The sequence below is a fragment of the Borostomias antarcticus genome, assembly GCF_949987555.1.
Source record: "Borostomias antarcticus genome assembly, chromosome: 2".
NCBI classification, from domain to species: domain Eukaryota; kingdom Metazoa; phylum Chordata; class Actinopteri; order Stomiiformes; family Stomiidae; genus Borostomias; species Borostomias antarcticus.
In genome coordinates this window covers 13,695,472-13,722,707 of record NC_140235.1, presented here as the reverse complement: position 1 = coordinate 13,722,707, position 27,236 = coordinate 13,695,472, and the positions used below count along the sequence as shown (strand labels likewise).

Sequence of the window (27,236 nt, the reverse complement as noted above, 5' to 3'; positions counted from 1 at the left end):
ACACACACACACATACACACACACATTGGCACAATCACACACACATTGGCACAATCACACACACACACACACACCTTCTCTCTCTCCCTCCATGCAATCGCAGGCACACACATGAATAAGCGCACACACACACATACACACACACAATCACACACCCATTTTCTCACACTGACACTAATACTGTACATGCACGGATACACGCTTACACACACACACACACACACACACACGCACACACATTGGCACAATCGCGCACACACACACATGCAATCGCAGGCACACACATGAATAAGTGCACACACACACATACACATTGGCACAATCGCGCACACACACACATGCAATCACAGGCACACATGAATAAGTGCACACACACACACATGCACACACACAATCACACACCCATTTGCTCACACTGACACTAATACTGTACATGCACGAATACGCGTACATGCAAACACACACACACACACACACAGACACACAGCAGTGCTAATGCTTTCCTCAGACACTTACCTTTCAAATTCAATTGGTGCGATCCATACCCACTCAGGCCTGGCCGTCCTCTGAGGGAGCCCGGCTCCCGTACATCTGTCAGAGTGAAGCGTGGACGGGCCCTGTCAGAAGAGATGGATGAAGGGAGGAATGAGGTGTCTCTGTGTGTGTGTCATGAGGTGTGTGTGTGTGTGTGTGTGTGTGTGTGTGTGTGTGTGTGTGTGTGTGTGTGTGTGTGTGTGTGTGTGTGTGTGTGTGTGTGTGTGTGTGTGTGTGTGTGGATGAGGTGTGTGTGTGTGATGGGGTGTGTGTGGGATGAGGTGTGTGTGGAATGAGGTGTGTGTTTGTGTCTGTGTGGTGTGCTGAACATCCTGCCAGACAAAGACCTGACACAGACACACACACACACACACACGTCGTCAGAACAAGAGATTTCGGAGTTACCATGGCAACATTTGGAGGCGTTTTTGTTTAGATTATTTTGGAGGGAAAGGGGAGTGTGTGTGGGGGGGGTGCTCATTTACATGGTGATTTTTTTTAAATCTCAACAAAATGTGCCTCAATTTGAATAATCTCTTATTTGTGGTGGATCCTGCTGTTGGTAGATACATGGCGGATTACTCTCTCTCTGTCTCTCTCTCTGTCTCTCTCTCTCGGCCCCCCCCCCCCCCCCCTCTCTCTCTCTCTCTCTCTCTCTCTCTCTCTCTCTGTATCTCTCTCTCTCTCTCTCTCTCTCTCTCTCCGGCCTGTTGTCTATTGCTGGGGCTGTAATCTGATCGAGGGCTGGAGGATCTCAGGTCGGCTCTCTGGGCCGTTCATGACAGTTAGTGTCGTCTCCAGACTCTTTGATGGCTCCGGGATCTAATAGAGCTGGCTGCAGGGAGGGATGGCTCTGCATGGGAGGGAATGGGATATGGTGTGTGTGTGTGTGTGTGTGGGGGGGGGGGGGGGTGGAGGTAGGGGTAGGGGGTAATTACACGTGAGGAGGGATGGAAGAGATGATGCAGGCAGAGAGGCAGATGTGACTCAGGCTCTGGGTGGATCTCATTGGTCTTACCTTGGTTACAAGGGCGTCTGTCTGGGAGAACTAGACTTGAGGGGCGGCGGAGAGAGAACACACACACGCACACACACTCACAGCCTCTATTTTTATTTCGATTGGCCGCATACACTTATCAATGCGTGCAGCCAATGGCCTGGCGACTTGCGAAGTTGAATAAACACATTTCAAACATCAAAAACATCTTGTGTGATCTGAATTACTGTTCAGATAATTAGTTTGAACTAAATGAGTAATAACAAAGCATGCCTTAATTAAAATAAATCACACTGTTGTGAATATGGGTCATTGGTAATTGAATATGGGTATTTTATTTTCTAAATTTTTTGCTACTTATAATTGCTCTTGAAACGGGCCCCCAGATGGTTAAGGCCAGCTCTGCTTTTGTGTGTGTGTGTATGTGTTTGCATATGTGTGTTTGTTTGCGTGTGTGTGTGTGTGTGTGTGTGTGTGTGTGTGTGTGTGTGTGTGTGTGTGTGTGTGTGTGTGTGTGTGTGTGTGTGTGTGTGTGTGTGTGCGTGCGTGCACTGTAAACTGCAGCCCCAGCAAAATCCCCTGACAGCCAGCATGGCGACAGAGGGCCGCACATCCGACACCTGAGAGCCCAAACGAGGGGGGCCGGAGTCTGGGATCCACACCGTGGTGGGGCGGGGGGGGGGGGGGGGCGCTTGGAGCTCCTCACTGCTGATCAATCACACAAGAGCATTCTCCTGGGGGGCTCCAGCATGGGATCAGAGCTCACAAACTACCGTACACACTTATCCATCAGCTTACTGTAAACCTACATTTAATCTGCCTGCAAGCCAGCAGCCTTGTACGGTATGGAATGAGTAGTGTAAGAACAGAGAAGAGATTTTCACACACACATACATGCGCACGGACACACACACACACACACACACACACACACATGCAGGAACACACGCAGGAAGTCAATGAGAGCCATAATCGAGTCATCGTGATTACAAGAAAATAACCTCTATTTAGTCATGCAGTGATGAGAAAAATGGCTCCCACGCACTCTGCACATTGATTCTGGAGTGAGTGAGTGAGTGAGTGAGTGAGTGAGTGAGTGAGTGAGTGAGTGAGTGAGTGAGTGAGTGAGTGAGTGAGTGAGTGAGTGAGTGAGTGAGTGAGTGAGTGAGTGTTCTGAAGCACCAGGCTAGTGTAACAGGGACACGCTCTCTGGAGATTGTGACTTCACAGTGTGTCTGAGGGGATTAATGTGCCGGACTAATCTATGATCAGACAGTGAAGAGACTAGAGCGTTAGCATTAGCCTAGTTAATATGACCAGTCCACTAGTGGTGGTCACCCATCCTGGTTCCGGCTAGGCTGCAAACAGGGTGGGTCAACTTCTTGTCCATCAGATCAACACATCTGATTTTACTTACATTGTACAGGTTCCATTGTAGATGTTTGTTTTGAGTTAGACTAAGTTGGTGTGTGTTCATTCAATGAGACTGGATGTGAACTAGGGATTTGCATTTCAGTATTGCTTATCCCAAATTGCTAGCTTGTGATCATACCACAACCGGAGCTAGCTACTCTAACAGCGCCACAGCATAATGTTCTCCTGCAGTTAGCCTCAGCTAATGTTGTGTCTGTGCTAACCTGCGGTCGGCTTACAGGGAGTTAAACAGGCTTCCTACGGCTTGCTCCATTAGATAATGGTTTCACCGCTGTCCCACAAAGACTTAATCCACACGTACAGACGCAGGATGTCAGATGGAGGCCGAGCCTCTGTCAAATCCAACAAACTGCTACTGTATGAGACAAAATTAGGTTAAGTAATATAAGCAGTCAACCGTCGTACTAATGGGTCCGTCTCATTTAGCACGTGTCCACTACTTCAGGAAGTTCATCGCTTCCCCAGATACACACACACACACACACACAAACACTTCCCCAGACACACACACACACACACACGCGCACAAACGCTTCCCCAGACACACACACACACAGCAGCCCTAAGAAGCGCTACAGTGCTCTGTTTTCAAACTACTTTTTCTCTGGTAACAGTTAACCAATAAGTCAGACAGTTGGTCGGCCAGGCAGGCAGACAGGAAGTCAGTCAGTCAAGCAGGAAGTCAGTCAGTCTGTCAGTCAGTGAACATGTCAGTGTGTCAGAAATAAGTCTGAGATCAGCTTGTCCTATTTGCGCTATTTGCTCACTTAAAAATCAAATTAGGTTCCATCACATTGACAGGCCGGGATCTTTACACTTCTTTTGTACCTTGTCTGCTGCAAGTACTGTACTGTCTTAGACTTCCCCAGACTTCCACTACCCTATTTTACCAACATATTCTTGCATACGGACATATTTATTATAATATATTATATCCTCTGAACTTTTGGAAAGGTGGGAGTGTACATACTGTATGTAACCGAGTGAAACTGGGTTCTCGCGAGTCCTTGAGTAAGTAGTGAGTTGTTGGTTAAACTCACTCCCCCAGTATAAACCGTCCACCCACGTTGATGAAGAGCTGGCTTTTCATGGGCGTAGCTGGTTAAAATGGTGTCTGTCCCGTGGGAGACCCGGGCTGAATCCCACCCAGGGCATGCCGAAACATATGGGTTACACATATGTTGTGATGTCATCAAGGTGTGACTCAGCAGGAATGTGTTTTGAATGTTTAAGCTCAGCGTTTTGAACAAGTCAAGGCGTGACATGTCAAAGGCAACTAAAGGAATGTTAGCAGAACTATGCTGCTCTTTGCATAAGGCTGCTACAGGTTCTAGTCAGATGCTGGTTCTGGCTTTCCCCTTATCCCATTGTCTATTTATCAACTATAATGATTCCATTAACTCAACATGAATAGTGGTTAGAATTCTACTAATTGCATTGAGGAACAACACTGTGGTTTTCATTATCAATCAACATTGTTCAGATAATATCTGTTCTGTTATCTCGAGAAGATCAGTTCCGTTAGACTTTGAAGGAAAGTGCTCACCTTCATAAAATAAGTTTGTACAATAGTCCACCACTGCGGGGCCAGGACAGAGAAGAGATCGGCCGCAGGGGCCTCGGAGTGACGGGGCAACCAGTCGCCCCGAGGTAGCAGAGCGTAGTGGTCGGGAGGGGGTGTAGGGGTTGACCATGGCCTGGAGGTAGGAGGGAGCTGTTCCTTTCATTGCCCTGTAGGCTAGTACCAGAGTTTTAAACTGGTTGCGAGCCGCTACAGGGAGCAGTGTAGGGAACGGAGAAGGGAAGTTGTGTGGGAGAACTTGGGGTGGTCAACCACCAGGCGAGCAGCAGCTTTCTGGACAAGTTCCAGGGGTTTAATGGCTGACGCCGGCGCCCCAGCGAGGAGGGAGTTGCAGTAGTCCAGGCGGGAGATGACCAGGGCCTGGATGAGCACCTGCCCCGTTTCATCAGTGAGGAAAGGGCGAATCCTCCTGATGTTGTAGAGCATGAATCTGCAGGCGCGTGTGACGGATGTGATATGTGTGGAGAACGACAGTTGGTCATCCAGGGTCTCACCCAGATTCCTCACAGTCTGAGTCGGCATCACCACTGTGTCTTCAATAGTGATGTCCAGGTGCGGGCAGCCCTTCCCTGGGAGGAACAGCAGCTCATTCTTGTCCAGATTGATTGTCATCCACTCCAAGATGTCAGCCAAGCACCCAGCTATGCGTGTCTCCACTTGTGTGTCAGAGGGGGGAAATGACAGGACCAGTTGGGTGTCATCGGCATAGCAGTGATGGAGACGCCATGCGATCGAATGACAGAGCCCAGAGATGTAGTGTAGAGGGAAAAAAGCAGAGGACCCAAGACAGGCCCTTGTGAAACCCTGTAGTCGGACTACGCGGTTCTGACATCGACCCTATCCATGTCACCTGGTAGGATCAGCCCGTCAGGTAGGATGCAAACATTCACCAGCGGTGTTGAGGGATTCCTCCCTGCTGTCTTGCCTGTCACACATCTGTCACGCCGGTGGCAATGTCACTGAGTGACTGGTCCCAGTGGTGTCTCAGAAGGGATAAGCATTTTATAACCATTTGATTTTTCACCTCAATGGTTGAGGTTTCCTTGTTAAAAAACAGTAGCTGTAAGCTGGAGAACGTGTTGAGAACGTGCAGAGTGGGGACCTGAGATAGTGTTGTCACACGGTTGTGAAAGAATGTGTAATAGTGAGAAAGAGTTGAACTTCAGCAGGCTGTGTGTGTGTGGGTTTGGACGAGAGAGAAATGAAACGTCCGCCCTTCTCGTCTCCGACTGACACAAAGAATGTTCCGGCAGGGCAGTGGAATGCTGTCAGCGCTCTGTAAATCAACACAGTGTGCTCGCCAAGCAATCGGGTGTTTCACGTCAGGAAAGCAACCAATCCGCCATGTCAACAGTGACAGATAACTTCCAGGGTGCAGCTCTAACTCACACGTCTGCGCAAACACGCAAACACACACACTCGCCCAACACACACAAATACACACACTCACACACACTCCCTCACAACACAAACACACACACACACACACACACACACACACACACTGGGACTCCCTAAAGTATATTGACAGAACAGTGGCTCTCATCTCAGTCATATTCAGGAGTTGTCCCTCTCACTTCCTCTCTCAACACTGGGCTGGTTTTTCAACTTCATCTCCTTTGAATAGATACAGTAGTTGGCTCACTATCTCTCATGCACCTTCTCTCTCTCTCTCTCTCTCTCTCTCTCTCTCTCTCTCTCTCTCCCCCCCTACCCCAGTTCTCTCTGAGTTGTATCTCCTTGTAGAAGCACAGTGGGAGGTGTAGGTAGGCTCTCCTTTGTTACTGACCTAATCAACCTTACGGACTTATATTTAATTACTGCTGAGTAAGAGCAGCCCGCTGAATTATTAAAGGGGAGGCAGTTATTTTTAGTCAGCAGGCCTCTCCTCTGACACTCTGAGCTTTGCCTTGGATGATGAAACCGCTCTGTAATCACACAAGTACCTTTAAGACTTCATTATTTATTTATTTATTCCAGTTTTTGGTTGTTTTTTTTAAATAGTACAGGAGAAAATAACAGATTTGATGATATTGCGATACTTTCAGCTTTCAAGCTGATTTTGTGCTCAGTGAATGAACACCACACTGTAGGTGATTAATTGATTTGTTTTTCCAAGATGAAAAGTAAATTCATTTCACTAATGCTGCCACAGCTGAAAGCCGGTGGCGGCGGTCCTGAGGACAGTGCTGACTTAGCGAGCGCTGCGAGACCAGATAAGACCGTCAGCCATTTGCTTTTCTTCATAACCCCTACCACAACGTTTACTGTACATACTGTACAGGGCTCTGTGGGTGACTACCTGACGGACGGTCTCTGATGGAGTTCACAGGGAGTCACAGCCTCGCTTAGCCTCTTATCTAGCATCAGCTGGAAGAGGCTGGAGACAGGATGAGGCAGATACAGTAGAAGTAGAAGGTTGTTGTTGTTGTTGTTGTTGTTGTTGTTGCTGTTGTTGCTGTTTTTTTACAGCTCTTCGTCTTGTTCTATACGACAAATGACACCATGGGAGAGGAAGCCATGGCAGGGCACTGAGATCCACCCCTCTGTTTGTAACAGTGGTACTGTCCGTATCCATGAAGTGGCTGGCTCACTAGGCTTGTTGGGTTGATCCACTCTGGCCTGATGGGGGGGGGGGGGGGGCACCATCAAATTAGCTTCTCCAATAGGCAGGAATCCCCTTTCTGATATCAGTAATGACTTACCGCTAGGCTGCCATGGAATAGATTGATCTGCATGAGGCTGCCCCCCCCTCTCTCTCTCCCTCCCTCTCTCTCTCTCCCTCTCTCTCAATCTCCCCCTCTCTCTTTCTCTCTCCCTCCCTCCCTCCCTCTTCCTCTGTCTTTCCCTGTCTCTCTTTCCCTCTCTCTTTCCCTCTCTCTTTCTCTCTCTCCCTCTATCTCTGATGCTCTAGCTGTGATACTGCCTGTCTAGCATGTAAGGCCCCGCCCATTTCTGTAAGTTTGCAGTGTGAGCCGGCTGCTTCTCTTTTCTTCTTTCCTCCCCCCTGGCTAAGTGGCCATGCTTCTGCTTGTGTGCGTGAGAGAGTGTGTGTCTGCCAGTGAATGTGTGTGTGTGTGTGTGTATGCAGTGTGTGTGTGTGTGTGGTGGGAGCTTCCATGGGATAGAGCCATGGAGCACTAGGAGAAAAGACAGGATACATCAATAACAACAGAAAACGACAGAGGTGAGAAGTATAAGACTCTCTCTCTCTCTCTCTCTCTCTCTCTCTCACTCTCTCCTGTCGTCTCCTGAGCACGTCGGTGCCGGCAGCAGGTACAGCAGGAGCCCATTAGCGCAGAGCTGCTCTCTTATTGGATGAGCCAGGGGAACCGGGAGACTGCCTCTCTGAATAATTGATGTGCATTGTGCAGATGCCGGACAGGCGGAAAAGACAGGAAGGAGAAAGGGGGGGGGGGGGGGGGGGGGGATGAGAGAGAGGAGGGAGAGAGACAGAAGAGAGAAAGCGAAGGACTGGTTCAGGGAGACAGAGAGAGATAGAGCAGGGGAGACAGATCCGAAAGTAGAAGCGTGAGTATCGCCGCTGGCCTCAGACGAGAGAGTGTTTTCACTGCCATGAGGGGGATGAGATGAAACGTGCCGTGACTTTGCTTGGCTGTGGGTGAGTCTGAGCTCTGTTGTTATTAGTGCTGTGTGTGCGTTTGTGTTTGTGTGTGCGTGTGCGTGTGTGTGTGTGTGCGTGTGTGTGTGTGTGTGTGTGTATGTGTGTGTGCGTGTGTGTGCGTGTGTAAACCACAGGTGTATATATCACATCTTAATAGTTTGTTGAAATGTGTTTGCGGCGTACATGTGTGTACTGTATGTGTGTACATTATTTGTGATTGTGTGTGTGTGTGTGTGTGTCTGTGTCTAAAATCAGGCGTTATGGCCCCCTGCTGTGGCTCTTACTGTTGGACAGTCGACTTGGGTTTGACAGCTGAGAATGAGGACACATCCCCTGTCGACCGTAGTTGTGAAGTTGTGAAAGTCTAGTATTTTTAGATCCGTGCTCTATAGTTTCCATCGGCTCCTGCAGAACCTCCTGTTCACAGTCAGTCAGTCAGTCAGTCAGTCAGTCAGTCAGTCAGTCAGTCAGTCAGTCAGTCAGTCAGTCAGTCAGTCAGTCAGTCAGCCAGTCAGCCAGTCAGCCAGCCAGCCAGCCAGCCAGCCAGCCAGCCAGCCAGCCAGCCAGCCAGCCAGCCAGCCGGCCGACGAGATCCATGTCAGCTATGGCGGGGGGATTTACAGGGTCTGTCTGCGAGTGGGACTGTGGCATTGCACGTGGCGCTGCCAAATCAGCTGACCATCAGCTTGACCTGCAAGCTGCTCCGCCAGTGGTCAGTGTGTGTGTGTATGACAGAGAGAGGTAACCTACTTGGGCCACAGTCTGAATGTGGGTTCTTTAAGTATTTCACCTGAGCTTGGTGCCAGAGAGACTGCGTCTGTCTCTCTGTCTGTCTGTCTGTCTGTCTGTCTGTCTGTCTGTCTGTCTGTCTGTCTGTCTGTACAGTGTTGAGGGTGGGGGTGGATATTTGTAGTCACAGCAGTGGTGTAGTGGGGGGTATATGGAGAGTATACCCACTTCTTTATCCATGGACACACAGTATACCAACTTCATTAAACACCACCACTAACATAAAACGGTAACATTTCTGTAATTTGTCCATTAGAGTGTACTACTACAGTACTTCTGTAGTCTCTCCTACACCCCTGAGTCACAGTAACCATGTATCTCCTACTGAGTATCCTACAGTCTTTCAGCAACATGTCCTTTTTAAAAGTGCCCTGTGCTTAGCCAGTCATGGATTTGTCCCGGCTGGAGATAAGCGCTCAGTGAAACAGATCATTATTTGATCTTATAATATTCGACCCCCCCCCCCCAAAAAAGAACGGAGTGGAAGCGGTTTGACGACTGCTGAGTTTCAGAGTTTCCTGCCACTCGTAACAGACTCTAACCACGCTGGCCTCCAGCATCCTCTGTCTGCCGCCGGCTTCCTCTTCTCTGCGTCTCTCGTGTCACCAAGCGCAGCTGCAGAGCTCTGAAGAACCAGCCAGTCCACGGTACCGTTTCCGTTGGGTCCTAATCTGAATATTTTGTGTTTATGTCTCCCATCACCTCAACCTCCTTGCCATAAACTGAACATTTTCGATGGGATTATTGATCCGGCACTGATCCAAGTCGAGCGCTGGCAGTAACAACAAAGATGGATCCCTTATGTTACTCGTCATATCATGTTCAAGGAACAGTTCATATCATATCCAGAGGACGTTACCACCAAAATCTTGGTGCAACCTCACACCTCCTGCACATTTGATTAATTTATGCTCGACAAATGTGCTTATTGTAAGTCACACTTTGGACAAAAGCCTCTAGCTAAATGACTAAAATGTGAAATGTCCCATTCATCTCTATTCTCTCCGCATGGCTCCAGGGCCTGGTCTTTGTTCTGCTGCTAAGCCAGCCCAGCAGCAGGGGGCGACAGAGAGGTTTGGGAAGTTGTGGGAAGTCCAGCCCTGGTGGGAAGCTGTAATTAGGCTGTGATATTCGCAGGGTTCCTCTTTTAATGGTATAAAGCCGTGTTGCAGAGCCATGTTGCGGTGGGCTGCTTTTCTAGATAACAACGGGGCTTTCCCACCTGCTCACCCTTATTCGTTTCTCATGAAGTCTGTGTGTGTGTGTGTGTGTGCGTGCGTACAGTACGCGTAGTAACTGTCTGTGTGTGCGTGCGTACAGTACGCGTAGTAACTGGTGTGTGCAATGCGTGTGTGACTGTGTGAGGGGAGGGAGAAGTGCACATACTACTGTAGGCTAAGTAAGAAGTGAGGACGACAGCCCAGGGCTGCAGTGTTGAGGTGAAGCCTGTGACGTCCGCGTCAGCCGTTTGATGTGGACAGACAGTCATAATCACAGTGCATCATGGGGGATTCCTCACAGTTTTATTTCATATTCTGATCAGAACACAGGTCAAACATTTAATGCTGCAGGTCATCACCGACAGCGCAATGGAGATGGTCTCTGTGACTTGTGGGACTACTCCAGACTATTAGACCTTGCTCTCCTGTGATTGGGCAAATCGTGGAGTTCTCTGACCCATAGCAGGCTCACGCTTGTTAGTTGGGATACTCCCCTTGGCACCTCATCCATTAAACACAAGTTCACAAGCTGGGTATAAAGGTGCTTTCTACAGCTCCATTTCTGTTGATGAAATTCGGAACCAAATTCGGACTGACGGGGAGAGTCCTTGGAAGTGTGTCGCACAACGATTGGTTCAATAAGATCCTTGTGTTCTTGCAAGTGTTGTTGTTTACTTGTTGTTTGTACACCTTGCAGCCGTTGCTAGTCTGGCCACAGTGGATAAGGACAGAAATGACAGACAGCACCTTTTGAATAGCTCTGCCTCTGTTGCTGCTGCGTTTGTGTGGTGTTCACTGGTGCCTTTACTAACCCTCCCCAGTAAAAATGTGTAATTTGAACCCCACAGAAACCAACACCTGCAGGAGATGCCAGAGTGACTCAGGTAGCTACCCTCCCTCCTGCGCTCCGGCATCCTCCAGCTTGTGACACACATCTGGGGTGGGGGGGGGGCGACACCCTTCCCTCCCTCCCTCCCTCCCTCCATCCCCACCCGTCCTCCAGCCAACATCCCTCCATCTTCTTGCCGCTCTTCTGGTCAGCTCCTGTCACAGCCAATCAGAGCTGCACTGTTGGGAAAACCGCACTGCGTTTTGAGACGGATCACAAAAAATGCATGCTGGAAATTATTAGATTTTTTAGGTATATTTTGATAAAAAGGCACTTTTTTACAGTGCTGGTTTCCCTCAATGCAGCTTTGATTGAATCCCGTCCTGAGTCATGAGGAGTTAACCTCATTGGACGTGCTCCTGACTTGAGCAGAGCAGAGGTTGGCTGGGCGGAGGGGGCGGGGCCGAGGCGGGGGATATCATTGGCTGCTAAATGGTTTCCATTACACTTTTGCAGAAGCATGATTTTTTTTTCCCCCCCGAGGATTTTATATCTTCCATATTTCTTCTTTTACATTTTCTGTCCACACAGCACACCGGCCGGAGCTTTAAGACCTTGCCTTATGATTTTACACAAAGTGCTTCTTCTTCTGTCTTTTTTTTTTTTTAATGTCCTTTCACACATTGTCTTGGTAGGCGCCTGGTGTGCAGTGTCCATGAGAGAGTGTACCGTTTCATAGTATTTCTGGTTCTGTGTGTCTGGTTCCACCAGGGCTGGACTGCATGTACACCGTGTCTGTTCTCCGAGCTTTACCGTGACTGGTGTGGGCTGCTCAGTGAAGGAGGCGAACGTCGGACCATAGTCTACCGGGCGTCTGTGTTCCCATTTGTCATTTGCTTCAAAAGTACATGTGCTCAGTGACAGTATTGTGGTTTACATGATGTTCAGTATTTCTTTCTTTTTCTTTCTTTCTTTCTTTCTTTCTTTCTTTCTTTCTTTCTTTCTTTCTTTCTTTCTTTCTTTCTTTCTTTCTTTCTTTCTTTCTTTCTTTCTTTCTTTCTTTCTTTCTGTACGTGTATCTCTCGGCAGGTTGAATATAGTGGTATATGGTTGTTAACCATGTAGTCTCTCTCACATACACACACACACAGCTGAGCTTCCTGTAAGTGGCGTGGGGGTTTCCTCATAGAGGAAGGGTTAGGGTTAGGGCTTCACTCACTCTGTCATTAGTTAATGGGCCCTGCAGCCTATTGCCCCCGGTTACTCTCTCTGCTGGCTCCTCAGGTGTGAGAATGTCGGTGAGATATGAGGCCAACAAAAATCTCTCTCTCTCTCTCTCTCTCTCTCTCTCTCTCACACACACATACGCAAACATACACTCACACAAACACACACACAAATACACATACGCAAACATACACATACGCAAATATACACTCACACACACACCCACACACACACCCACATACGCAAACATACACTTACACACACACACACATACACACACACATACACACATACACACACATACTGTACACATACGCAAACATACACTCTCACACACACACACATACTGTACATATACACGTACACACACATATGCAAACCTATACACACACATACACAAATACATACACACAGACACACACACAAACGCACACACTCACGCACACACACACACAAATTGAGCTGTGAGCTGCTGCCTCCAGCTCAGTGTATTTTGAAGTCCCACATGCAGAGCATAGGGCCTCTCCATGTGTCTGGAGGAACTACAGTTACCAGCAGGCTCAGTTACAGGCTCAGGTACCAGCAAGCCCAGTTACCAGCAGGCCCAGTTACCAGCAGACTCATTTACCAGCAGACTCATTTACCAGCAGGTTCAGGTACTAGCAGGCTCAGGTACCAGCAGGCTCAGTTACTGTACCAGCAGGCTCAGTTACTGTACCAGCAGGCTCAGTTACTGTACCAGCAGGCTCAGTTACTGTACCAGCAGGCTCAGTTATTGTACCAGCAGGCTCAGTTACTGTACCAGCAGGCTCAGTTACTGTACCAGCAGGCTGGTCCTGGGACCGGGGCTCAGGGAAGGCTTAGGAGCTTTCGAACAAAAAAGCTCTGTTAGCTTCTATATTGTATCAATTGCCAGCTGTCTGTAAGAGAGAAGGCATGGATATGATTCCATGGTTCAGGTACAGTAGGATTTTATTTTTCTATGATTTTACAGTGGGTGCCATTATACCTTGCAGTTTTCAAAATAGTATAACTAGTCCTATTGAACTGCATTCACTGAGCCTTGACTTAAATACTACCTCAGATGTAAAGGTTATTCAGTCATTCATACTGAGTGAATGAGGTCTAAACAAAAGATTTGTGAAATCTTTAGGTACTGTAGCTGGTTGACGCATACATGATAATACCTTTCAACTTCATTACAGCAATCCTTTGTGATTCGTTAAAGAGACCGGAGGTGAAGTGAAAAGACGGAGTAAGGAAGATAAAAGAGAGAGAGGAAGAAAGAGTGAGAGAAAGAGAGATAGATATGGATTAGTGTGCAGTTGCTGGCGGTTGCTGTCCATGGCAACCACTCCTGTGTGTCCTCCATTGGCAAGGTAGCACCAGGCAGAGCATCCTCGTTAGGACGGAACTAATGAGCTTGTGTGGCATTGAAGCAGAGGGGGGGGGGGTGAAGTGAGAATGAGGCTGGTAGCAGAGAGAGAGAGAGAGAGAGAGAGAGAGAGAGAGAGAGAGAGGCTGGTAGCAGAGAGCTGAGCCAGCAGGCTCACCGACGCCCAGAGTAGTGGAGTGAGGAGGGGGAGCGGACATCCTCTGCTCTGTTATGAACGTCTGCAACACTGACATTGTCACGGTACTGTACTTGCTGGCACATCCTCTCTCTCTCTCTCTCTCTCTCTACCCTCCCTCTCTCACTGCCTCAAAGCTGATATCAGCTGGGCGTAGAGTTGGTCTTCCAGGCGTAAATGGTGGGTTGCCAGGTTTCGAGACGGGGCCGTGTGTGGAGGTGGTGATTTAGTGGGGAGATAAGCTCTCAGTAATGGCAGGGTGGAATAATTCCTCCCTAACTAGGAGGATTGACTGTCTCCTCCCTCTGAAGGAGCTGTCCGTCGGCTTCTCTTCCCAGGCTACCCTGATCTGATCTGGTATCTGTTGAGTGTCAGTGAATGTGATTTGTTTGGGTACCCTGGTGCCCGTGGCGGTGGGCAGGCAGTAGAGATGTCTTGTTCTGGACCGGCGCCGTGTCCGTCTGCGGGAGAGAGAGGAGCCGAGCGCTCTGATTAGTCATTAGTCATTACTGACACATCGACTCTCAGAGACAAGGAGAGGAGGAGGGAGGAGAGGAGGAGAGAGGGGGGGAGAGGAGGGGAGGGGAAGGGAGGAGGAGAGGAGAGGAGAGAGGGGGAAGGGAGAAGGAGAGGAGAGGAGAGGAGAGGAGAGGAGAGAGGGGGAGAGGAGGGGAGAGGGGGAAGGGAGGAGGAGAGGAGGGGAAGGAAGGAGGAGGGGAGAGGAGAGAGGGCGAGAGGAGGAGAGAGGAGGGGAAGGGAGGAGGAGGGGAGAGGAGAGAGGGGGGAGGAGGAGAGGAGGGGAAGGGAGGAGGAGGGGAAAGGAGAGGAGGGGAAGGGAGGAGGAGAGGAGGGGAGAGGAGAGGAGGAGAAGGGAGGAGGAGAGGAGGGGAAGGGAGGAGAGGCAGAGAGAGAAGCCGCCCTCTTCATTCCTTCCCTCTCATCCCTCTCTCCTCTCTACAGTAGCATTCTAGCCCTGAAGTACATCATCAGCATGACTCACCAGCCTCCAAGAGATTACATCTTTTTTTCTACCCCCCCCCCCCCCCGTCTCTCTATCTCTCTCTCCCTTTCCCCCCATCCATCTCTCTCTCTTTCTCTCTCTCTCTCTCTCTCTCCCCTCACTCTGTCAGACTGGCTAGGAAGTCTTTATGTTTGCTCTGGTTGGATCTGGGGAAATGTTGCACTGCAGATAAAGACAGTGATTCATTCAGTCGGTGAAATCCACACTGGCAGCGACAGCCAGGCTGCGGTCCGCAGGGTTAGGCCGCCCCCCTGAGGCGAGAAGGTGAACTACGGTCAGAAAGTGTTGAGCCTGCTGTTGTCTTCATGACTGGGGACTGCAGAGACTTGCAGTCGGAGTAGAGCACCTTCTTGAGGTGTCTGCATTAGGAGGAAACATCAAATTAAGTTAATCACACTGGTAAATACTACATAAAAAAATAAAAAAAAGATATGCGAGCGATGCTAATTTAATCAACGTCCGACAGACTGAGAATGACAGAGCGCAGATGGAACAGGAACACCGAGACTGACGGAGGAGTGTGTGTGTGTGTGTGTGTGTGTGTGTGTGTGTGTGTGTGTGGGGGTGTGTGGGTGTGTGTGTGTGTGTGTGTTTTGTCCTCCGCAGCCCTGCTGTCGTCGTGGTGCGAGGAGCTGGGTCGCCTCCTCCTGCTGCGTCACCAGAAGAACCGGCAGAACGACCCGCAGGGCAAAGTTCCCCTGCAGCCCGGCATGAACAGCATGAAGCCAGGCCTCACACACAGGTCAGACACACGGGGGGTGTGGGGGGGGGGGGGGGGGGGGCTGGGTGTGGGTGTGGGGGGGGTGGTGGGGGTGGGGGTGGGGGTGGGGGTGGGGGTGGGGGTGGGGGTGGATGTGGATGTGGGTGTGGGTGTGGGTGTGGGTGTGGGTGTGGGTGTGGGTGTGGGAGTGTGGGAGTGTGGGTGTGGATGTGTGTGGGTGTATGGGTGTGACTAAGTAATGCTCACAGCACTCTCCTTGGGAGTGAGCCAAAATAACTTCAGATGGTTAGTGGTGGCTTATTAGCCGGTGTGAAAAACATACACCCGCAAATGTTGCGAATGGGGTTTGCAGCACACACACACGTACCAGGGGAGAGGGTCGAGGTGAAGTCATGTTTTGTAGAACATTCCGTGCTTGCTCTGTGACGCCGAACCCAGTTTGTCATCGGCTGCCAGGATTCCGCTCGCCGCCGAGCATCCTGGGACACGCTGCCCCTCCGTGAGGACACGGCATCCCGCCCTGCCACATGTTGTTCTCCAGCGGCCTACCTCAAACATCCGTCCAAAACCATCAGTCACCTCCTCCCCCTAGGACCCCTCCCCCTCTCTAGGACCGCCGTTTGTTTATTAGATAGAGACCCACAGTGACTCACGCTTCAGCTTTGTTTTGAATTCCAAAAAGCCACCAGCTTCCCAGTTTCTAGGAACTCTAGGAAGATTTTTTTTCCCACATTTCTGCGTAGGTCTGAAAGTCATTTCAACATTCTGCCACATCCACAGTCACTCTCAGCTTCAAATTTGTTTTGATATCAAATGCCAGACATTTCACAATGTACTCTGAAACCATTCACATTCATGTTTTTGGGTGGATTGTTGTGCTCTCTGCTGGCGGAAACCCCCAGAACCCCCGCCCCCTCGTCCCGGATCCCCCAGGACCCATGAGTCATGCTCTGCGTGTGTTTACGACCTCTCTACAGTGATGGGTCCTTTCCCTACGACTCGGTTTCCTGGCAACAGAACACCAACCAGCCCCCAGGGTCGTTGTCCGTGGTTACGACGGTGTGGGGAGTGACCAACACGTCGCAGAGTCAGGTGAGACTTTTCACCAAAACACTGTGAACCACCTGTTAATATCCTGCTTAACCTGGCTAGAAAAAAAGACTTAAACATGGCTGTTCCCAGAACCCATATCCATATTGCTTTGTTGTTATTGATGTTGTCCATTCAACTTTTATTTATCCAGGAAGTCTCATTGAGATTAAAATCTCTTTTGCAATAGAGACCTGACCAGGGTAGCAGCAGTAGACCTATACAATAGTTACAGACAAAACAACAATCAACAATACATAAAACAATGCACAGATACAGCTATTCAGTCTGGAGTAAAACATAGCTTTTCAAAAACACTTACTCTGTTACAGTATCTCAGGAGATTTTAAAAATCACCCAGAATTATGAAATTGTGTGTGTGTGTGTGCGTGCGTGCGTGCGTTTGGCAGGTACTGGCCAACCACATGGCGAACAGCAACAACCCTATGAACCCTGGGGGGACCCCGCTGGGCTCGGGCATGTCGGGCGGCGGGGTGGGCCTGAACTCCCCCCAGTTCAGCGGGCAGCAGCCGTTCCCCAGCAAGGGGGGCTCCAGCCAGGCCTACATGCAGCAGGGCGTGTACGGAAGACCCGCTTACCCCGGAGGAGGGAGCTACAGCGGCAGGTGAGGGTCTCCACATGCACGCACACACACACGCACAGACATACACGCACAATATTTGACACGCACAATATTTGACAACAATCCTATTGTCCTTGTGTAACCGGGTTCTTGTGAGTCCTGAGCAGGTAGTGAGTGGTTGGTTAAACCTACTCCCCCAGTATGAATACCGTCCCCCGAGCTGATGAAGAGAGAGCTTTTCATTGGCGTAGCTGGTTATAAATAACTATACATACCCCACAAAATGGTGTCTGTCCCGTGGGAGACCCACCCTGGGCATGCAGGACTTTTTCATATCAATCTTACCGTCAATGTGTGCGTGTTTGTGTGCCTGTTTTGTAGTTACTCTGGGGGTCCCAACGCCCCTCCAGGAGGTATGGGCATGCCCCCCCACACGCGCCCCCCGACCGACTTCACTCAGCCTGCGGCTGCAGCTGCCGCCGCCGCCGTCGCCGCCGCTGCTGCCACGGCGACCGCCACGGCAACCGCCACAGTGGCAGCCATGCAGCAAGAGAACCAGAATAAAGACATGAACCAGTATGGACAGGTACAGGAACCAAATAGACCATATACACACACACACATACACACACACACACACACACACACACACACACACACACAAACAAACCATATATACCACACACACACTCACACACACACAGGTACAGGAACCATATAGACCAGGGGTGTCCAACCAGTCAGAGACTAAGAGCCACAAAAATTACTGTGGTACCACCCAGAGCCACACCATATATACCAGCGTTTCTCAACCTTTTTTTCAGTCACCGAACCCTTCATAAGTACTTAAAATCCCAAGGCACCCTAGTCTAAAATAATAAGAAAAACGTTATTGTCCATTAAATTTACATTTAAAGTTAATTAATTAAATTAATACATACAACAAGATATTTTCTGACATAATATATTTTGGGTTGGGTTGGGTTGGGTTAGGCTGGACTGGACTGGACTGGACTGGACTGGACTGGACTGGACTGGACTGGACTGGACTGGGCTGGGCTGGACTAGGCTGTGTTAGGCTGGGCTGGGCTGGGCTGGGTTAGGCTGGACTGGACTGGACTAGGCTGGGTTAGGCTGGGCTGGACTGGGCTGGGCTGGGTTAGGCTTGACTGGACTGGGCTGGGCTGGGTTAGGCTTGACTGGACTGGACTAGGCTGGGTTAGGCTGGACTGGACTGGGCTGGGCTGGGTTAGGCTGGACTGGACTGGACTAGGCTGGGTTAGGCTGGGCTGGACTGGGCTGGGCTGGGTTAGGCTTGACTGGACTGGGCTGGGCTGGGTTAGGCTGGGCTGGACTGGGCTGGGCTGGGTTAGGCTTGACTGGACTGGGCTGGGCTGGGTTAGGCTAGAGCCACGGCTAGAGAGGCGAGCCGCGGGTTGGCCACCCCTGATATAGACAATACACACACACACACACACACACACACACACAAACCATATATACCACACACACACACACACACACACACACACACACACACACACACACACACACACACACACAGGTACAGGAACCCTATACTGTAGACCATATACACACACACACACACACACACACACACACACACACACACACACACACACACACACAAACCATATATACCACACACACACACACTCACACACAGGTAAAGGAACCATATAGACCAGGGGTGTCAAACTCAAACACTGTGTAGTGGGCCAAAATGTAAAACTTGAACAAAGTCGCGGGCCAACATTGAACAAATGAAAATTTTAATATGGACCCAAACAAGTTTTGCTTTAACATTGAATATGCACTTATCACTTTCGCTTTTGGTGCGCATCAATGGTGTGCACTAACATATGTGAATACGCCCTCAGACACAAGTGTTGGTGCTCCATCTGCTCAGTAGAGAAGCTTGTAAAACCCTGACTGTCCTACAGCCAGGCAGACAGACAGACAGCCGGCATGCAGACAGACAGCCAGACAGGCAGGCAGGCAGGCAGGCAGGCAGGCAGACAGGATTGAATGAACAGGAACAGAGCAAACACCGCGGCCGGCTACTGTAGGTCAACACAGGTGTCTCTATCACAGTGAGACGTTACATAACGTAAAGCTTCTGTTTTCTGCCTTTCTTTTCGCCATTTTTAAGAAGGGGTAACACGGTTACAGTTGTAGTATGAGATTGCTATGACTACTGTCACAGAAGAGAGGGCGTTTCTGGGTCCTGTCTTGATTGACGCGCCAAAACAACAGCAGAGCATTATGGGATTTGTAGTATTAGCGGTGAATGCACTGTATAATACTGGCGGGCCAGCTCTAGTAGTGATTTGGTATTGCCTTGCGGGCCAAATATAATTACACTGCGGGCCAGAGTTTGACACCCCTGATATAGACCATATACAGGTGGACCACACACACACATACACACACACACACACACACACACACACACACACACACACACACACGCACACACACACACACAGACCATATATACCACACACACACACACACACACACACACACACACACACAGGTACAGGAACCATATAGACCATATACAGGTGGACCACACACACACACACACACACACACACACACGAACCATATATACCACACACACACACACACACTCACACACAGGTACAGGAACCATATACTGTATACCACACACACACACACACACACACACACACACACACACACACACACACACGTGGAGGAGGTTAGAGAAGGAACGCTTTCGTCATCTCACACTCTGTCATGCCGCCCCTGCGTCTCCGTCTCCTCCCTCCAGATGTGTTCGTCGTTCCAGATGGGCCCGGCCCAGGCCTACAACAACCAGTTCCTGAGCCAGCCAGGCCCCAGGGGGCCCCCGGGGGGGATGAACCCGTCCGGCATGGGCTCGCCCATGAACAACCCCAGCATGAGCGGCCCTCCCATGGCCATGAACCAAACTCGAGCCCCAGGAGGCATGGGGCCTTTCGGGGGCCACGGCCCCAGGATGTCCCAGCAGGGCTACGCCAGCGGGCCCCGGCAGGGCATGCCTATGCAGGGCATGAAGAGGCCCTACCCTGGAGAGGTGAGCGCGGGTTTGCTAACGCTAACGCAGTCGAGGTTTGTGATATGTGCCCCGTCTGTTCTAACGCCATGTTGGGTCACCTCTCCTCCTGTCCCACAGCCGACCTACGGGGGCCCTCAGCAGTACGGGCCGAACGGACAGTTCCCTCCCCAGCAGGGGCAGTACCCTTCGTCCAACAACCCCCCCAGGCCCATGTCCTCACCCAACTACCCCAGCCAGAGGATGCCGGGGCAGCAGGGGCAATACCCGCCTGGCATGCCCATGGGGCAGTACTACAAGGTAAGACAAAATGGCCGCTCCGCCACGAAACGCTGCACACTTCACGCTGCCGGTGAGGCCACGGCCACGGCTCAACCCTCGACTCTGTCCACAGCAGGAGCAGTTCAACGGCCAGAACAGCAGCTTCTCCGGGGGAGGAGGATACTCCTATGGCCAGGGAAACGGGGTGAGGGCCCTCTCTCCCCGTCCACCTACACGTCTTTAGTCACTGAAGCGCCCGCTTGTGTGTTAAGCTCACTGCGCGTTAAGCTAAAACTGTTGCATGCGTTCTGTCTCTTCAATGCGGGTTCAGTTCATTCTGTCTATCCGGGACAGTGATGGCGTGAACATCGGTGTTTAACCCACGCCCGCTCCGCCTCTCTCCGCAGCCCCCCAGGCCGGGGAACTACCCCCACTCGCCAGTCCCAGGGAACCCCACGCCCCCCATGACCCCCGGGAGTAGCATCCCTCCGTACCTGTCCCCCAACCAGGACGTCAAGGCCTCGTTCCCCCCCGACATGAAGCCCAGCATGACGGTTCTGCCCCCCGCTCCCAGTGAGTAGCTCCTCCTCCCGCCCCGCCCGCCACGGCTTTAAACCAATCACATTACATTACATTACATACAGATTATGAAAGTGTAAATTGTACTGTAGGCAAGTGCAAGTATTTGAAGGAGATATGCTTCTGTGAATGTCGATACACCTGAAATCACTAAGCAGAGAAAAATGGCTTCAAAAATTCAGGTGTTCTCACTTCTCACAGGACATGGACTTTTATAACAAAATATGACTATTTAGTGATCCTAAAACTGTTGTTTGTTATGTTGAGTGTGTTCTTCACAACTTCAATTTTCGTATATACTGTATATATATGAAGAAAATATATGAAAAAAAGGGAGGGGGGGGGGGGGGGGGGGGGGCAGGAGATGTTATTTTGCTCTCTAGCACATTTTGAGGACTGCCGACATAAGGACCAAACCTCCAGTGGCTGTCACATATTATCAGGACGTCCTGGTGCCCCCAAACACCGCTTCCTGTCTGCGTTTTTGTTGTTGTTGTCTTTTTAACCGTGGATGAACTCTCACCACCCCCCCCTTTCCCCACTCCCCCCCACCGCAGATGTAAAAGAGAAAGTTGACGTCTTCTCTTGTTCTCCGCCCCCAGCCAACCCCAACGAGGAGCTGAGGCTGACCTTCCCGGTCCGGGACGGGGTGGTCCTGGAGCCCTTCCGCCTGGAGCACAACCTGGCGGTCAGCAACCACGTCTTCCACCTGCGCCCGTCCGTCCACCAGACCCTCATGTGGAGGTGAGGACCCTCTCTTTCACCCTCCACCCTCCCAGAGCGCCGCCTCCCTCGCCGCCACTCACAGGGGGCGACCGTGGCCCAGGAGGTAGAGCGGGTCGGCAGTCCGAATCCCAGCTCCTCCTGACGACATGTTCGAAGTCTCCTTGGGCAAAGACGCTGAACTCCAAATAGCTCCCTATCAGTAGGCTGTCACCTTGCATGGCAGCTGCTGCCATTGGTGTGTGAATGTGTGTGTGAATGGGTGAATGAGAGGCCTTCATTGTAAAGCGCTTTGGATAAAAGTGCTATATAAGTGCAGTCCATTTATCATTTACCACTTAAGACCAAGAAACCTTGGATGTCCTCAGAAAGGCTGAACAGGAAACATGCAGTCTCTTCATGCACTAAAGAAGGCCACTCCCTCTGGAGCACCATCAATTAGGACCCCCGTCCTTGTCAGTTCTCTACAGCGTGTTTTTAAAGTCGCACAGAAATGGACGTTTGAGATCATCTAACTTCCGTAGTTTGATGTATTTCCGACACAAACAAGCTATGAGGGTGGGACATAATGTTTAGAGGAATTTGATTGGAACATTGACAAATGGACGGGTTTTAAGAACTTTAGACAGATTCGATAGAAGGATAGCGTTGATTGACGGGTGGATGTCATGAGATTGTTGGCCTAAAATCTAAGGTACCTGTTGTCGTCATTGCACGTGACCTACCGTTTTCCAGGAAGTAAGAAATTATATACTTTGATATAAGATTACAACAAAAGTAGAATTTTGATTTTTTTTTGGCATACATCGTTGAATAGGTGAACACTATGACCAAATATGTGAACCAAAATGGGACATTTATTTCTGTGTGACTTTAACAACACATGCGATGTGAGGAGAGTGTGTGCTGTGAAGAAGGAACAGTGCTCACATGTTTTGATGGAACGTGCTGAGATGGAGGCCTGCTGTGGAGTGGGACATTCAAGATTCAAGATTCCTTTTATTGGTGAATGTATCCGACGACCTTGACCTTTGAACTTTGACCTGTAGGTCAGACCTGGAGCTGCAGTTCAAGTGCTATCACCACGAGGACCGGCAGATGAACACTAACTGGCCAGCCTCCGTCCAGGTACAGGACGAACAAACACACACACACACACACGCGCACACACACACACACACACACACACACACACAAGGTATACACACACGCGCACACACACACACACACACACAGGTATACACACACGCGCACACACACACACACACACACAGGTATACACACACGCGCACACACACACACACAGGTACGCACACACACACACAATTACGTATGTTTTTTTTTTTACATTACAGTCATTTAGCAAGTGCTTTCATCCAAAGCGACTTACAATAATTGCATTTAAAATGTAGGTAGTCAGTGTACCACTACTTGCCAGAACTCACAAGTGCATCTTCTCACACACACAGACACACACACACTCACACACACACACACACACACACACACACACACACACACACACACACACACACACACACACACACACACACACACACACACACAAACACACATATATATATATATAACACACACACTCACACACACACACACACAAGCAAACACATATATATATATAAACATATATATAACACACATCTGTGGTGAATAGTGTTCATTTCTGTACTGGGCTTATGTCTGCTTGTAGGTTAGCGTTAATGCCACACCCCTAACCATTGAGAGGGGTGACAACAAGACCTCCCATAAGCCCCTGCACCTGAAGCACGTGTGTCAGCCTGGGAGGAACACCATCCAGATCACCGTCACTGCCTGCTGCTGTGTAAGTACACACACACACACACACACACACACCACACATATACACACACGCATACACACATAAGGACATTAACTACCTGCACATAGAGAACCACACGCATATTATGAAGCAGTTATCTATCATTGGTAATGAACCTTTTTTCGTGTGTGTGTGTGTGTGTGTGTGTGTGTGTGTGTGTGTGTGTGTGTGTGTGTGTGTGTGTGTGGTGTGTGTGTGTGTGTGTGTGTGCGTACAGTCACACCTGTTCGTGCTGCAGCTGGTCCACAGGCCGTCGGTGCGGTCGGTCCTCCAGGGGCTTCTGAAGAAGAGGCTCCTCCCCGCAGAACACTGCATCACCAAGAGTAGGCCACGCCTCCCTCCCTCATCCCTCACTCTACCTATCCCCTCCCTCCACGCACGTATTATCATACATCCACCTCTCTCACCCCTTCTGTCTCTCCCTCTCTCTCCCTCTTTCTGTGTCTCTCTTTCTGTCCCTCCCTCTCTATCTCCCCCTCTCTTTCTCTCTCTCTCCCCCCTCTCTCTCACTCTCTGTCTCTCTCTCTGTCTTTCTCTCTCTCTCCCTCTCTCTGCCTCTCTCTCTCTCTGTCTCTCTCTCTCTCTCTTTCTCTCTGTCTCTCTCTCTCTCCAGTCAAGAGGAACTTCAGCAGCGTGGCGGCCTCGTCGAGCAACACCACGCTGAACGGGGAAGACGGGGTGGAGCAGACCGCCATCAAAGTCTCCCTCAAATGTCCCATCACCTTCAGACGCATCCAGCTCCCCGCCCGGGGCCACGACTGCAAACACGTCCAGGTACGCCACGCCGCCGCCGCCTCTGTCACGTGACCCGGGACCGAGGTCGTGTCCCTCGGTAGTGATGATGACGGTGATGTCTGTGTGGTGTCCCGCAGTGCTTCGATCTGGAGTCCTACCTGCAGCTGAACTGTGAGAGAGGAACATGGAGGTGTCCCGTATGCAAGTAAGCATGGGGGAAAAGGCTTTCAAACGAGGCTCCTTCGTTTAAACGACCTCCTGTAACGACCTCGTCTCTCTCTCTCTCTCTCCCCTGCAGTAAAACGGCGTTGCTAGAGGGTCTGGAGGTGGACCAGTACATGTGGGGGATCCTGAACGCCATCCAGAAGTGCGTCTCTCTCCGTCTCCTCGCTCCTTCAGAGACGCACTTTCTAATACTTCAAGACGCTTGAGTTGAGCCCCAAGCAAATCAACTTGCCTTTTCCCCCGTTGCAGTTCGGAGTTCGAGGAGGTCACCATCGACCCCACGTGTAGCTGGCGTCCCGTGCCCATCAAGTCGGACCTGCACATCAAGGAGGACCCGGACGGACCACTGGCCAAGCGCTTCAAGACCATGAGCCCCAGTCAGATGACCATGCCCAATGTCATGGAGATGATCGCCCAGCTGGGCCCCGGCCCCGCCCCCTACCCAGCACACCCTGCTCCGCACGCCACGGGCAGCGGGGGAGAGTACCCGGGCCCAGGTAAGGACAGCCAATCAGGATGCGGAAATGCACGCATGCGACAGTTCATTGAACTTTTTTTTAAATGAGGTGTGACAAATGAGGTGTGACAATTTTCTTCGATTCGTCTATGATTTATCGTGGTGTTTGACTGCCGGCGTGGCGTTGGGGTCGGGTTCGGGAGGGCGTGGCGCGCCTCAGCGGGATTTAGTCTTCTGTGTCGGTGAGACAGTGAGGTCACCGTCTGACCCAGTCACCTGTTTCTGTTGTGGCGCTTCCAGGCAACAGTTACCATGGCCACGGTAACTTTGACTTCCCCCACGGCAACCCCGCGGGTGGGGGGATCGGGGGAGGGGGAGGGGGGGGTGGAGGCCCCCCCATGAATGACTTCATGCACGGCCCCCAGCTGTCGCACCCCCCGGATGGACCGGGTGGCCTGATGGGCCAGGACAAGACCCTGAACCACGGCATGGCTGACTCTGTAAGTCTCTCACACACACACACACACACACACACACACACACACACACACACACACACACACACACACAGGACAAGACCCTGAACCACGGCATGCCTGACTCTTTAAGTCTCACACACACACACACACACACACACACACAGGACAAGACCCTGAACCACGGCATGCCTGACTCTGTAAGTCTCACACACACACACACACACACACACCTACGGTACCAAGACCACACACACACACATACACGCACACACACACTACAGGTACCGTCAGGAAGCATGTCATCATAGCTCCAGTGCTGTAACATTGTACATGTCTGATCACAGCTTTCCATTTTAGCTGGCCTTCAATACATTATTTCTCCTCTGGCTCACTTCTCTCTCTTTTTCTCTCTCTCCGTCATCTCTCTCCATCTCTATGTCCGTGTCTCTCTCTCTCTCTCTCTCTCTCCCTCCACCCCCCAGATGTGTCATCCTGATCAGTCCCATAATTCCATGCAGCAGAACTTGCACGCGCCTCCTCCCCACCCCGGCAGCCAATCAGGGCAGCCCTTACATCACAGCGGCCAATCAGGGCACTCCTTACATCACAGCGTCCAGTCAGGGCAGTCGTTGCAGCACGTCGGCAACCAGTCATCAACGCAGCCCCCTCGCCAGGCCCCGCAGCCGCCCCCGAACAGCCACGCCCCCCACGGCGATCTGAACTTTAACTCCTCCTCCTCGGGGGTGGAGGGGCAAATGGGGGCGCAGGGACCCCAGGACATGCCCGAGCCCTCCCTGGATGTAAGTCTGCATGGCGTCATCTGTGCTCAGGCTGGCTTTAGTGCCGCTGTGCGTTTGCTACAGCCTCTCTCATGTCCCTGCTCTGTCTGGCTGTGTGCTCACTTTTAAACTACTCTACCTGTTCACAAAATATGATTCTGTCATTTTTGAATGCAGCTCAAATGGAAATAGTCCATGTTTGAATATTCTAATGGACACTGACAGTCTCTCCCTCTCTCTGGATCTCTCCATCTCTCTCTACCTCTCTCCCTCTCTCTCCCTCTCTCTCCCTCTCTGCCTCTCTCTTTCCATCTCTCTCTCCCCCTCTGCCTCGCTCTCTCTTCCTCTCTCTCTCTCTCTTTCCATCTCTCTCTCTCCCCCTCTGCCTCTCTCCTTTTCTGCCTCTCTCTCTTCCCATCTCTCTCTCTCCCCCTCTGCCTCTCTCTCTCTCTTTCCATCTCTCTCCCTCTCTCCCTCTCTCCGCCCTCAGCTTCTTCCAGAGTTGGCCAACCCAGATGAGTTGCTGTCTTACCTGGACCCCCCTGACCTGCCCACCAACAGCAACGATGACCTCCTCTCCCTTTTTGAGAACAATTAACCCCTCACCTCCCCCAAGCCTCCTCCACAAACAGAGGAGCAGTTGTGTCGGTGCGCGTGTGTGTGTGTGTGTGTGTGCGCGCGTGCACGTGTTTGACTGTCTGGCCACAGACAAGCTAACGACACCAACGATGAACAGTTGACGCAGTTCCCTTCTCTCTCTCTCTCACACACACACACACACACACACACACACACACACACTGACTGTGGAGGGAGCGGCAGAGGAAAGAAGC

General features: G+C 50.8%; 1 protein-coding gene across 1 annotated transcript in view; it reads left to right on the top strand.

The window, feature by feature from the left end:
• Positions 1-27,013, top strand: part of LOC311320622 (zinc finger MIZ domain-containing protein 1-like) — a gene marked incomplete at its 5' end in the record, with an annotated part of 34,709 nt that extends 7,696 nt beyond the window's left edge. The window contains 20 exons of the mRNA XM_084452417.1: positions 11,030-11,065; positions 15,436-15,571; positions 16,528-16,642; positions 17,050-17,264; positions 17,604-17,808; positions 20,044-20,328; positions 20,428-20,607; positions 20,702-20,773; positions 20,976-21,141; positions 21,705-21,891; positions 22,920-22,998; positions 23,579-23,710; positions 23,946-24,051; positions 24,342-24,502; positions 24,601-24,668; positions 24,762-24,830; positions 24,938-25,185; positions 25,446-25,645; positions 26,107-26,424; positions 26,894-27,013. Coding sequence (XP_084308543.1) covers positions 11,030-11,065; positions 15,436-15,571; positions 16,528-16,642; positions 17,050-17,264; positions 17,604-17,808; positions 20,044-20,328; positions 20,428-20,607; positions 20,702-20,773; positions 20,976-21,141; positions 21,705-21,891; positions 22,920-22,998; positions 23,579-23,710; positions 23,946-24,051; positions 24,342-24,502; positions 24,601-24,668; positions 24,762-24,830; positions 24,938-25,185; positions 25,446-25,645; positions 26,107-26,424; positions 26,894-27,001 — 3,086 coding nt within the window. The 3' untranslated portion in view covers positions 27,002-27,013. The remainder of the gene's footprint in view (positions 1-11,029; positions 11,066-15,435; positions 15,572-16,527; positions 16,643-17,049; positions 17,265-17,603; positions 17,809-20,043; positions 20,329-20,427; positions 20,608-20,701; positions 20,774-20,975; positions 21,142-21,704; positions 21,892-22,919; positions 22,999-23,578; positions 23,711-23,945; positions 24,052-24,341; positions 24,503-24,600; positions 24,669-24,761; positions 24,831-24,937; positions 25,186-25,445; positions 25,646-26,106; positions 26,425-26,893) is intronic.
• Between the last annotated feature and the right edge of the window lie 223 nt (positions 27,014-27,236).